This window comes from Pygocentrus nattereri, chromosome 5 (assembly GCF_015220715.1).
Source record: "Pygocentrus nattereri isolate fPygNat1 chromosome 5, fPygNat1.pri, whole genome shotgun sequence".
NCBI lineage: Eukaryota > Metazoa > Chordata > Actinopteri > Characiformes > Serrasalmidae > Pygocentrus > Pygocentrus nattereri.
The window spans coordinates 23877711-23892722 of NC_051215.1; the positions used below are offsets into that span (position 1 = coordinate 23877711).

Genomic DNA, 15012 nt, shown 5'->3' on the forward strand with positions numbered 1-15012 from the left:
GATAAACTTTATTGTTTTTTGCAAATATTCACTCATTTTGAATTTGATGCCTGCAACATGTTCCAAAGAAGTTGGGACAGGGGCATGTTTACCACTGTGTTGAGGAGACTAATTGTTGAAGCTTTGTAGGTGGAATTCTCCCCCATTCTTGCTTGATGTACAACTTCAGTTGCTCAGCGGTCCGGGGGCTCTGTTGTCGTATTTTACGCTTCATAATGCGCCACACATTTTCAGTGGGAGACAGGTCTGGACTGCAGGCAGGACAGTCTAGTACCTGCACTCTTTTACTACAAAGCCACGCTGTTGTAACACGTGCAGAATGTGGCTTGGCATTGTCTTGCTGAAATAAGCAGGATGTCTCTGAAAAAGACATTGCTTGGATGGCAGCATATGTTGCTTGGACGTCCATGATTTCCAAAAACAATTTGAAATGTGGACTCGTCAGACCACAGGACACTTTTCCACTTTGCGTCAGTCCATCTCAGATGAGCTCAGGCCCAGAGAAGCCGGCGGTGTTTCTGGGTATTGTTGATATATGGCTTTCGCTTTGCATGGCAGAGTTTTAACTTGCACTTGTAGATGGAGCGATGAACTGTGTTCACTGACAATGGTTTTCTGAAGTGTTCCTGAGCCCATGTGGTAATATCCGTTACAGAATGATGTCGGGTTTTAATGCAGTGCCACCTGAGGGATCGAAGGTCACAGGCATTCATTGTTGGTTTTCTGTCTTGCTGCTTACTTGCAGAGATTTCTCCAGATTCTCTGAATCTTTTGATGATATTATGGACTGTAGATGATGAAATCCCTAAATTCCTTGCAGTTGCATGTTGAGAAACGTTGTTCTTAAACTGTTGGACTATTTGCTCACAAAGTGGTGAACCTCGCCCCATCCTTGCTTGTGAATGACTGAGCTTTTCAGGGACTCTCCCTTTATACCCAATCATGACACTCACCTGTTTCCATTTAACCTGTTCACCTGTGGAATCTTCCAAACAGGTGTTTTTTGAGCATTCCTCAACTTTCCCGGTCTTTTGTTACCCCTGTCCCAACTTCTTTGGAACGTGTTGCAGGCATCAAATTCAAAATGAGTGAATAATTGCAAAAAACTATAAAGTTTCTGTTTGAACATTAAATATCTTGTCTTTGTAGTGTATTCAATTGAATATAGGTTGAAAAGGATTTGCAAATCATTGTATTCTGTTTTTATTTATGTTTTACACAAAGTCCCAACTTCATTGGAATTGGGGTTGTACTTATTTCCTTTCTGTAGAATAATTAGCTGAGCCTCACCACAAGCATTTCAGTGCATGAATGTCCTGACATGTGCAAATGACAAATAAACTTGAAACTTGGAATTTGGGGAAATGAAGACAGTTTGCCAAGAAGAATGGGCCAAAACTGAACCACAGTGCTGAAAAAAGCTTACTTCTTATTGTAGATGCCTCAAAGCTGCGAATAGCAGCTTTAGAACAAAGTACTAATGTTATGTGGTTAATGTGGTGTCTAGTTTTTTTTCTCTCTATTAATTTATTTTCTTCTGATACCTGTGAATACATACAAGTATGTATGTAAAACTACAGAGTCAAAAGCTGTTATGTGTGTACATTTTAAGTGGATATATGCATGGGAAATATATTAAATTACAAAAACAAAAACATCTGATTCCTCAGTTCCCATCACTGTATTGTGACACTCCAAAAAGTTATGTTGTGGAAAATATACAGCTTGTCTGGTAAATTAAAATCACTCAATGCTCTTTAACTGCTCCTTGAGCTTAGTCTAACTGCACTACTGTTTATATTTGCACTATTTATAATCACAGACCTTAATCTGTATGTGCCTTATGTCATTTTAGTGTTCGTTTCAGGGCCTTCTTATATTTATATTATTGTTTTATTATTCTATTTTTAGGGGCAGCTCGGTGGCGCAGTGGGTAGCACTGGGTTTGATTTCCTGACTGGGTGACCAAGGTTCTTTCTGTGTGGAGTTTGCCTTTGTCTGTGTGGGTTTCCTCCGGGTACTCTGGTTTCCTCCCACAGTCCAAAGACATGCAGTCAGACCAATAGGACATGCTAAACTGCTCCTAGGTGTGCATGTGTGTGTGAATGTATATGTCTGTCTGTCTGCCCTGCGACCTGTCCAGGGTATATCCTGCCTTCCGCCTAATGTCAGCTGGGATAGGCCCCAGCACCCCCGGCTTAGAAAGTGTGTGTGTGTGTGTGTGTGTGTGTGTGTGTGTGTGTGTGTGTGTGTGTGTGTGTGTGTGTGTATTCTATTTTTCTACAGTTAATGTTTATTTTTACAATTAGTGTTTAATGTATTTTTTAGTGTCTATTTAAATTCACACTTTTCCTCTTTACCATCTATTTAATGTTATCGCTACACCACAGGGTCTGAGAGTAATGCAGTTTCAGTACACTGTATGTCCTGTACATATTGTAGTATTGACAATAAAGATGACTTGATGCGTATGAAAAGCTATACAGTGTACAGTGTACATGTACAGTGAAGCTGAGAACAGAATTGAGATGTTCAAAACCACAGTACTCAATTTAAGGAGAATGTTTTGATTGTGCAATGTTACCAACTGTAAATTATGTAAGTGCAGTAGTTTGTAGAGCATGTCATACCTTTCTGAGCTCAAATGTGTTAAGACGACTTAGCACAATAATGGATGTGCTCTTAACTGTGTTGAAACAGGCTGCAGTATGGGAGCTGTCACAGAGCCTTATCTACTGAATCCTGGGCCTGCTGGATGTTGCCTGATTGAACAGACATGTGGAGAAGATGATGAACATGCCAGAAAGCAAAGGCTCTGTTCTCTTCTCCACCCCCAGCGCCTCCATCTTCTCAAATTCTACTGAGTCATCACTCGCGTCCTCAGAGACTCGTCCTCCGCTCCTCTAGCGTTCGGACGCCCCAAATCCTGACAGGAAGCAAATTAAGCATGCATACTTACTCTTTCCTTCCCAGGCCCAGCTACGTAAATGCTGAAGTGGAGGAACTTCTCTATATCAGCTGGGCTTGATCTTGTTCCCAGATCCTGCCACTGACTTCTTGAGTCCCAGAGCTCCCCTCTGTATGGGCCCACCTGCTGACCTTGGCAGAGCAGCTGCCCCCTTGACAAATATTTAATCCTGGGGTGTCAAACTCAACCACTAAAGGGGCCAAATGAAAAAGTCTCACAACATCTGTGGTCCAGAGATAGAAATATGTTGATTTCATTTTGTTGTGCTGTAACCCAAACTGACCATTGTTTATTCAAAATAAGCAAAAACATCAACAGTAAAATACAGACACATAATAGAACTTGAAATATTACATGAATACTTGAAATATTCCAAATTTAAATGGCCCCATGAGCTCCGCCTTTTAAGCCTACCTATTTGCTTGAACTAGACTCCTGGCATCTTTTCTTTGCTGCAAGTTCATTAAGACGTGAGCTCAATTTGTTTATAGTTTATTTTTTGCTTATATTGGTTGAACTGCAGCTGAAATGCAGCTAGTGCATTTGGTGATATGACTGGTGCCAAATTGTTCAGAATTGTGTAGAATTGAGGTGTTCGCTGCTGTTAGAACGAAACCTTGTACCTCCATTTTTGACTTTTTTCAGTTTTTGACATGATCTGGAAATATCTCTTGGCCTTTACGTTGTCTGTGAATTTCATGATGAATAGACCAAAAGAAACCAGCGAAAATCACTTGGAAAAAAATCTGGTTCCATTGACTTACATTAAAATAACGTGTCTTTTTTCCTTCTCCTGTAAAGTGACAATTTTGGAGAGTCAGCATCGCAGTCCTGATCTGACCCACAGGCCTTGTGTTTAACACATGGGTTTTAATTGGAGGAGAACTGTGGTGCATTGATTGACGCATTTAAAGGGGAACATTTGGAAACAGCGGAGCTTACACTTTGCATGTTCCGGGAGGGTGGATCCTCTCACCAGATTCATGGCAAATGGAAAGATGCAGCTGCCTTCATAAGACTGTATATTCCATGGGGTTTGCTAAGTCATGACTGTGAGGTGAAGGTCATGCTTGTTTCCTGAACGGGGAAAAAATAGCAGTGGGGCTCTGACAGCATAAATGATTAATTTCTGGAGTGCTTGTGTAGTTTGGGCTTGCTTAGTTCTGCTGCTATTGACTGAGGAGACCGTAGAACACGTAGCACGCCTGAGGAAACATGGACTGTTTGAAACCTGAAACCCTTTTTGATGGGTGCTTTTCATTATGGAGGAAAGTAAACATTTGTATGATGAAAGCAGCTGTTGCAGAACTGGATACGTGAAATATGTATTCATGCTGGGCCACATTAGCATCTAATGTGGATTGCCTGAATAAACATGAAGCACGGTTTCCTTCCTTCATAAAAACAATGTATTCCTATTAAAGGTTTGTTGGCCTTTTAATCTAAGGTCCTTGGTGCATTGTTGGCTGAGACAGGAATTCTTAAGGGCAAACCGTAGTGGAATATCCCTTTCTTTTTTCAGCTTTATTTCAGAGCCCTAGTCCAGGAAAACCTCAGGTACATAAATACCCGCACTTTGTTTGGCAGAGCCCTTTGCCTGCGATGTAATGCTTCATAATTCCAGCAGTAAACGACAATTAACATGATCGCTCCTGCGGTGAGCTCAGGAGATTAGTGTGATGTGTAGCTGAAACAAGTGATTGGACTGACAGAGAGAAAAACAGAGGGAGAGATGGAGAGAAATCATAAGAGTTTCCATGGAACGAATTGGTGCAGCATTATGAGGGAACACCACACTGCCTCTTGACTGTCTCAGACTTGTGGGGTCTTGTACAGACGCACAGGAAGACTAGGGAACGTTCCCCAAGCAGCTAAACCACAATCCTGTCAGAACCTGATATTGTTTTGCAACAATATAACGTGTGTTGTTTTTTAATCATTAGGTTTAAGAGCATCTTGGAGTAGCTCAGTGCTTTATTCCCTTATTATTAATGACAGCATTAAAATCATCTCAGTTCAACACGGTGCTGTGTGTAAAATTAGGGATGGCTGATAGTATATTACACACCCATGGACCCTCACAGAGCAGGTACTATGTGGGTGGTGGGTCATTCTCAACACTGCAGTAATACTGACATGGTGCTGGTGTGTTAATGTGTGTTGTGCTGGTACAAGTGGATCAGACACAGCAGTGCTGCTGGAATTTTTAAACACTGTGTCCACTCACTGTCCACTCTATTACTCACTCCTACCTTGTCAGTCCCCCTCGTAGATGTAAATTCAGAGGTGATAGCTCATCTGCTACTGCACAGTTTCTGCTGGTCATCCTCTAGTCCTTCATCAGTGCTGCTGTTGGCTGGATATTTTTAGGTTGGTGGACTATTCTCTGTCCAGCAGCGACACTGAGGTGTTTAAAGTCAGTTTGAATGTGCAATTTCAACACGGAACTTGTGAGGTGAGTTAGTCCAGGGCTCATCTCCTTCAGTAGTGATTCCATGTCAGTATGAAGGTAGCGATAGTTTTGATTGCCAGTGTTAGCATTTTTTTGGATGTCCCTATAAGACTGAGGTTACCAGTATGTACATGAAAGACATTAAATCATGATCACCTGTTTGGCTTTTATGCATTTAAAAGTGTTTTTTAATTCATTCTTGTTCTTGCTAATTATGCAGTCTGATCATGTCAAGTAATACAGCAGCAACTATAACTGTAAAGTGTATTGATTTATATACATTTCTTCTATTTACTTTCATAAGTTAATATTTATTTCATACTATCGCGTTCCGTTTTTCTTGATGCCATTATTTATGAACCATGTGGTCTTTATATTAAACGGGACTGCACAAACAATGTACATTTTAACATCCTAAGTCAGAAAACATGACATTTATCTCAGCGTTTACTAAGCGTTTACACCAACTGATCATTTATGTCATACATTTTTGAGTGCTTTGTGTAAATATAGATAGATAGATAGATAGATAGATAGATAGATAGATAGATAGATAGATAGATAGATAGATAGATAGATAGATAGATAGATAGATAGATAGATAATGGTGTTGATATTCAACTGAATAACACCAGAAAGTTTCTTAATGATTTAAGAATCTGTAGCGCATCAATAGGAGACCATCCAAATAAAGCATGGCCAAAAAAATACATAAGAGCTGAGAAAGTTGGGATCAAGAATGCATCATTTTCTCAGTTTTTTATAAAGAGCAGTGACTGAAGACAAAAGAGGTGACTAGAGGTGATCTGTTAAAACTTTACACATGTATTTCAAAACATTTCCAAGTATTATTTTTTGTCTTCAGAAGGATACACCATAACTTTTATGTTGTTCTGCACTGAATAACATTTGGTATCTTACAGTCTTTTGATGTAGAGTGTATGAATATATATATATTTACATTATTGGTTCTCTCTAACTGGCTATTTTTCTTATCAACATTCACACAAAGTGATCTTTTTCTATATTTGTTGACTGCCTTTATTGGCGTGTCCTCTGTCTCTGGGATGTCCACTGGAATGAGCGCTCGGAAGGTCTCTGGGATGGTCGCTGGGGTGCCCTCTGAGGTGCCCGCTGAGATCCACGCTGAGAAGAGCGTTGTGGTGCTGGCTCCGGTGCCCACTGGGGTGCCTGTGGAGGTGCTCCTTTGGCAGTAGCGTTGAGCAAAGCACAGCCTGAGGTCAGACAAACTCCAGGAACCCCACGTAGTCCAGGGTGACCCCTCAGTCCTGGACGCCCAACGTGGCCTCTCTCGCCCATCTGACCAGGGCGCCCGTCAAATGCCCTGCCAGGTCGTCCGCTCTGACCTGAAAGGGTGAGAGTGAAACTTCAAGCTGAGACCTTATAGTTGGGCTGATATGTGAATAATAGCATCTACCATCTAGCATCTAATATTACTGAAAATCCCCAATTTATTCTACAATTTATTTATGTTTGTGTAGGTTTGTGTTCCAAAAACAGTCATAATGAATTTTATCATGAGTTTTCCAACCTTCTTTATCCCTTTGAATTAACCAGGCTGATTCCATTGCTGTGTCTTTAAGACTGTGATATCGTCGCTGTCTTGACAAAAATAAGTATCACCAGAATGGTCACTTTCCATCAGAGGCCAAAAATGTTATTTACGTTCATGTAAAGAGCTTTTATTCCAAGCAATTTTTGGCACATTTTGATTGGTTCAGTCAGCACGAAATGTTGACACAAAGTAAAAAAGTAGCTGTTGGGCTTCAAGGAAAGTAGAAAAATGAAAAAAAAAATATTTTTTTATGTTTCTGGACAGCGTCTGCCTGGTATTGTATGTTGTTCAATAAACAGTCCAGATAGAAACACTCCTCATAGCTTACCCGTGTGTGGGCGGACCTAAACTGCTATAGGCTGAATAGGATGTATATAAGCACCCAAGTATGCTGGTTTTGTGACATCACAAAAATGGTCTGTTTTTGCAGCTTAGTTTTCATATATTTACTGTATGAACTGGGGGGTAATCAGTACATATTTAAGCATTTAACCATGTTTACACACAATAATCTCCTTTATTTGAAAACAATTAAAGGGAAATCATTTTTTTTCATTATATAGGCCCTTTAATGACTTATAATCTTAACTATATTCTGCACAGATTGCAGTTAACACTGTTAACATCCAGTGTTAACATCTTTCCAAGTGTTCAGAGTAGTTTGTAAAGCCTGTGATTTAGTGCAATATTTTCAGATGTGCACACTAGAACTGTAGATTGTAATGATTGTACAAAGGGAATGTTTAAATAAAGGCAAAGAAGTAAAAAAAATCATATGGACATGAATGAGAGTGAAATATAGTTGCATAATAAGATGTAAATTATTATGATATTGGTTAGTACTAGTTATCGGCCGAGGCTACTGCTTACTACTCTTACTGTTATTATCTATTAAATTATCATCACGTATTCGTCCTCACTGTAAGAGGACTAATATGTGAGGATGATAAAATAATATGCTTCAAGCAAATTCAAACACATGAGCTTACACAATAAAAACCCTGCAATCAGATCTGGAAGAGGGAAGCTAAACCCCATGAATGCTGTAACTGATATACTGATTTTTTGCCCTAATGTGACTCAGATCTGATGTTGGGCTGTGTGGACACAAATCTGATCTTTTCAAATCCGACCTGAGACACTTTCATATGTGGTCCTAGACCGGATACGTATCCGATTCGTGGCCTTGGGACCTTAATGTGACACTCAGATCAGAATTCATGCTGTTTTTTTCCACTGCATGTGTGCCATCATTCAGCGTTACCATGGTAACAGCGCTGAACAGACGCTAAAGGCTGTAAATGGTGGAAAAGCAGCTCATCTCACCTTTTTCTCCTTCGTCTGGCTCTAATAATGAAGCTGAGAGCTGATCAGAGTTAATGATCTTCTCAGCGAAGCTCGTCCTGCTCGTTAGTTTGTGCCGATGATGCAGTGATTCAGCCATGTGACATTACTGAGTAGGATGAGCTCATGAGGGTCATTTCGCCAGTTTGTTCACATTAATGACAGATTAGAGTCACTTATCTAAACCAGTGTGAATCATTGAGTCAGAGAGATTGGATTTGAGCAGAAAATCGGATTTGAGCAATGAGGCTTGTAATGTGAACGTAGCTTAAGTTAGAATTACCCTTTTTCCCCTGGTCTCCAATGTGACCAGGTAAGCCATAGCCTTTAGGACCCCTGTCTCCTCTCTCTCCTGGATCACCTGGAAGAAAACAAACAAAAACAAAAAAATTGCAACAAACCAAATCATAACCTGGGTGTATGAGTGGTGTGCCCTGAGGAAAGAGCAGCCACACTAGAACCAGCTGCTCATTCTGATTAACGACAATGTGTAGTGATGAGGTCATTGTTAAATAACTGAATAAAACGGCTAATAAATATTCTTCATTAGCTTGGCTGGGCACAGTACCGTAGATTTGACACCAGACCAAATAACAATAAGTGAAAAATGCCTTTAATATCTGTCATGCCGTAAGAATACAACAGGGACCGTTACCATTTAAGCAGTAATAAAAAGCAGTATTGATATCTAATAGTTGACAACTCACACTGTCCTCACTCTGTTATCTGTAATGCACTGTATGATCGCAGGGAGGTGAAGGGGAGTTGGAAAAGGGGTCCCATTAATATGAAATTCTGCAGTTAACTGGTCAAAACTTCTCTGATGCTGACCTGGCACATGTCTCAGCTATGCAGGTGTGTCCAGTATCTCAAGCCTGCTATAAACATCAACATCTAGGTTTTAATTAAGATTTCCCTGCACATTTAAATGAACCATCTGCATGTATTCCTTTCCTTCTTCACCTTTCATATCTCATTTGGTGTCAAAACTAAGCAAGTTAATATCGGCGGTATTCTTCAAACACCCCATTCCTGAGCATCCATTGACTGCATCTGTGCACTCATCAGTCATGTTAATGTTATTTGGCATGAGAGCCATACAGCTGGTTACGCTTAATAACCTTATTACTCCTACTCTGCTGACAGATGCTGGCTGCCTTTACTTAAATTGATCCAGTTGTGCGTATCTCACAATTATGGCCTTTATACCTGGTAAATACACCTTGATGAGGGACAGTATCTCCCAGCGTGAGCGGCCTATTCGTTTGGGCTGCGTACAGAATCGGCAGCTTTAACCAGCTGAAGGGCATCATATCTCAGTTGAAGTACACAGCAGAGATGGCTACTAAACTAGAAATCTCATAATGCGCTAGTGTCCCAGTACAGTCACATGCAAAAGTTTAAACAAACCCTGTCAAATTACTTTGTTGGGTTTTTAAGCAGAATTTAACACATCCTCTAACTTCAAATATGACATTTTTCTCCTTTTGGTGTATAATTTCACAGGTAACACTTTCTATAAATGTCACATTTATAAGCATCTATAAACACATTTATAACATGTTATAATGCATTCATAAGGCGTTATAAACATGGTTATAATTTGTTTTTTAAATGAATTACACAATTGAGCTTTATAACCATGTTTATGATACATTATGAATTGTTAATATAATGCATTATAAGTAGTGTTAATAACATGTTATACTGTCAGGGCCAAAGAAGTCGGTCCCAGTTTGGGGAGTGTAAAGTAAAAACAAATACAAAGTTTATTTACATCCTGAGATTTTCAGTGTATATATATATATATATATATAAGATAAAACATAAAATGTGCCAGGCTGCATTTTTGTTGCCCCCAAATTGTTAAATTTAGCAAATCAACAGTAACTGTGCATTATAAAGTAAGTGTGCTCTGTGTAATAGATGTGTTCACTGATTATCACTTAGAAAATCAATGAAATATGACATTTAACAAGGGGTGCCCAGACTTTTGCATATGACTATAAATGGAACATATCATGCTGCAGTCAAGCTTAATAAAGTCTGTTTGTCTGTCTGTCAAGTTAAGCTGTGTTGTATAGGGCCATTGCTAATGCTGATTTCTACATGAATTCCTCATTGACCAGTTACACACACTGATCATGCATAACATTATGACCACCTCCTCGTTTCTGCACTCATTGTCCATTTTATCAGCTCCACTTACTCTATAGCTGCACTTTGTAGTTCTACAGTTACAGACTGTAGTCCATCTGTTTCTCTGATACTTTGTTAGCCCCCTTTTACCCTGTTCTTCAGTGGTCAGGACCCCCATGGTCCCTCACAGAGCAGGTACTGTTTGAGTGGTCATTCTCAGCACTGCAGTAACACCGTTATGTATGCCTGATCAGTGTATATTTCAGTTTATATACAGTACAGTGCGAAAGTCTTGGGCACGCAAGACACATTTTCAAAATAATTTTTTTTGTGTAGTATGTGTTTATTTGTTGAGAAAGGTGTTAATATTTGATTTTGAATATATGATTATATATATATATATATATATATATATATATATATATATATATATATATATATATATATATATAATAAATTGTGATTTTATGGATTTTAGTGTGTAACCATTTTCAAACCTCTCCTCGAGGAAGTCCAGTATTATATGTAATATGTTATATGTAGTTAAAAACTCTTGATTTGACCAATCAGTGCTTCATTAAATTTTGCTTATGATGTAACTGATGAAATTAACAAGTCTCTGGTGGCTGTGAAGGTGTCAAGGAAAAATACGGACCCAAAAAATTCTCTTTACTGTTTTTATGTTTATTTGAATTATGAATGTGACTTTATTCTAATGTATGTTGTGATAAACTCACTGCTGAGGTACATTGTTTAAAAATTTGCTTAGATGCCTAAAACTTTCACACAAAATATATATATATATAAAAAATATATATATAAAATTGTTAGATGATGATGATGTATTACCTCGCTCTCCTTGTCTGCCTGGATCACCGGCCTCTCCGTAGAATCCTTGCTGACCCAGTTCTCCATCAGCACCATCAGTGCCAGGATCACCCTAATGTCACACGAGCCAAAAAGGACACCATATGTGTTTATTTGAGTGCAGTTGTGGATGGAACATCAATTTTGAGTATCACGCTCCTGAACTAAGGAGGTGCAGTGTTCAGCAATTTAGACTCACAGTACTGTGCAAAACTGTTTACAACTATTTTTCTCACATTTTTTGCCAGAAAAAGCAGTATTTAACATAAATACAGAACACAACTCAGAAGAACACGAGTCATTCTCGCAGAACAGCCTCAAACCTCGTCCATTAATATTTGAGTGCCATCGTTTTTATACAGAAAAAACTGTTTTCATAAAACAAATCACTAGAAGCTTTAAATGGTACAGCAAAAATGGAATTCTTCTTTTGGTGTGTTTGGTTTTTTGTAGTGTAATTGTCATCACATTATTTAGATTTTTTTTAATTCTTAAGCCTTAGTGTTTTCTTTGTAAATTCAACGTAAACCAATCAAAAGAATGTTACATGGCAAAAAGACATCAATAACCATCAATGTGTTGCAGGAATAAGATAAAACTGCAAAACATAATATTTTATAATATCCCTGTTGTCGAAGAAAAACATTATATATCCAAAAAAAAATAATATATATATATATTCACTTTAAAATACTTAGTCTGACAATAGTGTACAGATTATAAAAAATTGGGAATGAAAACATTAACATAAATTAGTTAGTATGTTTAACTTTTTTCCAGGTTGGGTCACAGTATTAGTCACGTTTCATGAGAATAACCCTCAACAGGTTTGGTTCCTGACTTCTTGTGTCCTCCAGCCATCGCTGGGGTTCATTAACTTTCACCAGCAGCACCTGATTTACCTCAAAGAAGGACAGATTAGATTAGCTAATAACTGTAAACTGTGGACTTCTTCGAGGAGACACACATTAAATGTATCCAATTTACAAATGTATAAATTTGGATGTGGTTTTTTGACCAATGCTCAGGTGCATATCTTTGCGTATAAATATGTCCAAGATGGCGCCATGCTAGGAGCAGCTGATTGCAACAGCTCCATCCTCAGTGACGTTTTATTTTTAACCTATATTAGGTCGACTGCTCTTCTTTTGGTTCTTTTACTACGCTTATTTTTTTCTTAGTCTGTATTAGTCTGTATCCTCTCACTTCTACTTAGTTTTGTGCAGTGGTGGACAGTAACTGAGTAACTGTAATTAGTTTCTCTACTTAGTAGTTTTTTCATGTATCTGTACTGAAGTTTTTCCATTTTGGGCGACTTTTAACTTTCACTCCACTACATTTCAAAGTCAAATATCTGACTTTTTCCTCCACTACATTTTGAGAAATCTGTCGTTCCTTTTGGTTTCTGTGTGTATAAAAACGTAACATGACAAAGCAAAAGAAGCACAAAGCAAGAACACCAATCAGGGCACAGTGGTCACTTTGTTTAGAGCTTGTTTTGACCTGTTGGTCATACCGACCCAGTGCGGCTCACGGTTCAACATAAATGATGAACTAACCTAACTTTGTGTAAATAGAGCACAATATAGAAATATGTCTACATATGCAGTCGTGACTGACGCAGCTTTTTTCTGAATTTATACAAACACTTTCATTTTATAGTAAATTAGTTTGGGCTGGTTTATGTTTATGAACAGAGACCTACAGATCAATATAGTAAAGGAGCTCATTTGTGATCCTGAGTTTAAAGCCAGTTCTTATTAAACTTAAACTTGGAACTAAGTTGTAAATAAATCTTAAACTGAAACTTTGCTTGTCTGTAAAAAGTGATTTCAGAGCCACTCGGTTCTCCCTGATGGAAACTGTTTACCTTCAGTGTTTTGTGCTCATGATCATTTTAAAAGACGTCAGCGTCACTAATTAATGACCTTCTATTAAAAGACTGGTTTACCAAGAGAGACACTGGAGGATTTTCACCTAAAATGAGTTCATGAAGCGAGTCTTGTTATAAAAATGATAACAGGACATCAGAGCCATAATTAATCTTTTAGTACTTTTACTTTTGATACTTAAGTACATTTGAAGACAAATACTTTAGTACTTTTACTTAAGTGGAGGTCTAAAAGGAGAAACTTTTACTTCTACTGGAGTAATATTTTACCTTGGGTGTCTCAAGTACATGGTTTGTGTACTTCGTCCACCACTGTTTTTGTACCCTTACTGTTTATTTTTTGTTTATTGCTTAGTATATTTTATTCTATTCATTTTATGTCTATTTATCTATCTATCTATCTCATTTTTTCAGGTACCTCTCTGTAGACTTTTACACAGTACTGTAAATGTACCTAAAGTTTGAGGGAACCCACCAGTCAGGACTTTAAAAGCACTGTAACTGCTGTGCTGAGGGCTTTCTCTACTCCAACAGAGCCAATTTTACAGTTCTGTATTTTTACATGTCTGCATTTGAGGCTCGGTGAACTTTTATCGGCCTTTGGGCCTCCCAAGTGAAAATGTTTGAGAAGCTGAGAAGGGTCTGCTCGAGAAATATGGAAAAGGCTTTCCACTCCAGAGTAGAGGAGGGATTCTCTCCAAGAACTGTTCAACACAGAGCAAGTGCCTCGTCTCTAACTTCCTATTTGTCTTCATGGAGACTTGGAAATTTTGAATGTTGTAATTCCATTCAGTAGTGCCAAACACTGCGGCATGTCCTCTAGAGGCCTACATGCTATGGACATAGCAAAGCTGGCTCAGGAGATGCTGAGACTGCTGATGTATGGAGCATGTTCCTCTTTTGTGTGCCATTTGCAAAGAACGTGTCTTGACATCCAGTGAAGCTGAAAAGCATAAATTACTAGTTTGCGATATCTGAACCAAACCACATCTAAGGGCCGATGTTTCCAGGCATTAGCTGTTCTTGGTTTCAAGCCCAGACTCACAGGAGGTCCAGGTGGTCCTTTTGGCCCTGCAGGGCCTGGGGCACCCATGGGCACTTCGCCGTAGAGCGGGCAAACGGCAGCGCATGTACGCTTCACCGAGTTGGCAAAGGTGGACATCTGTTCCAGCACCACCTTCTTGCAGACCTCGATAACATGCTGGGCAGCGAGTGTGGGCCCCTGGGAGAGAGAAAGACAGATCATTTCCACCTCTGTCGCTGGCTCAGACCCAGCTCTGAGGCTGTTTTGCCCCATGGTAAGAGGCTAAGAGGCTTACAGAGGAAATGGGTAGCTTTGTAATGAGGGAGAAACAAACACAGCCAACAATATTTCGCCGGGCTCATTACAGATTTACAGCCTTCGCCCCAGGCTGCCGAGCCACACTAACGAGAAAGCGTTTACTAGCGCTCTTGACACTAAATGGTTACCACACATTTCATGCGTGCAGTGCCAAGTGGCACAGTGACTGTACCTTTGAAGTGTAGTGAGAATGTAAAGGAACAGACTCTGAGTTGGTTAAATAAAAGTAGCTGCTTTTTCTAATGGACCCTTCAGACAGACAGTCCACCATTCCGAGTGAATTAAACTGACCCTTACACACTTTTTGTTTGTCTTTATTAATTATTAAGCCAATTATTAAGCTTCATCATTATTAAGCCAAACAACAGACGTACACGTTCCTCATTCTTTCTGTTATAATTTGTGCTTCAGAGCCAGTTTCCCTTTGTGTACT

At 39.0% G+C, this 15012-nt stretch overlaps 1 protein-coding gene across 1 annotated transcript in view; it reads right to left on the reverse strand.

Moving 5' to 3' along the window:
- Window positions 1–6361: 6361 nt before the first annotated feature.
- The window catches only part of zmp:0000000760 (collagen alpha-1(XXII) chain), a 36698-nt gene continuing 28047 nt past the window's right edge, over window positions 6362–15012 (reverse strand). The window contains exons 23-26 of the mRNA XM_037538257.1: window positions 14283–14459; window positions 11329–11419; window positions 8624–8701; window positions 6362–6787 (exon numbers count right to left, since the gene is read on the reverse strand). Of these exons, the coding sequence (XP_037394154.1) occupies window positions 6462–6787; window positions 8624–8701; window positions 11329–11419; window positions 14283–14459 (672 nt within the window). The 3' untranslated portion in view covers window positions 6362–6461. The remainder of the gene's footprint in view (window positions 6788–8623; window positions 8702–11328; window positions 11420–14282; window positions 14460–15012) is intronic.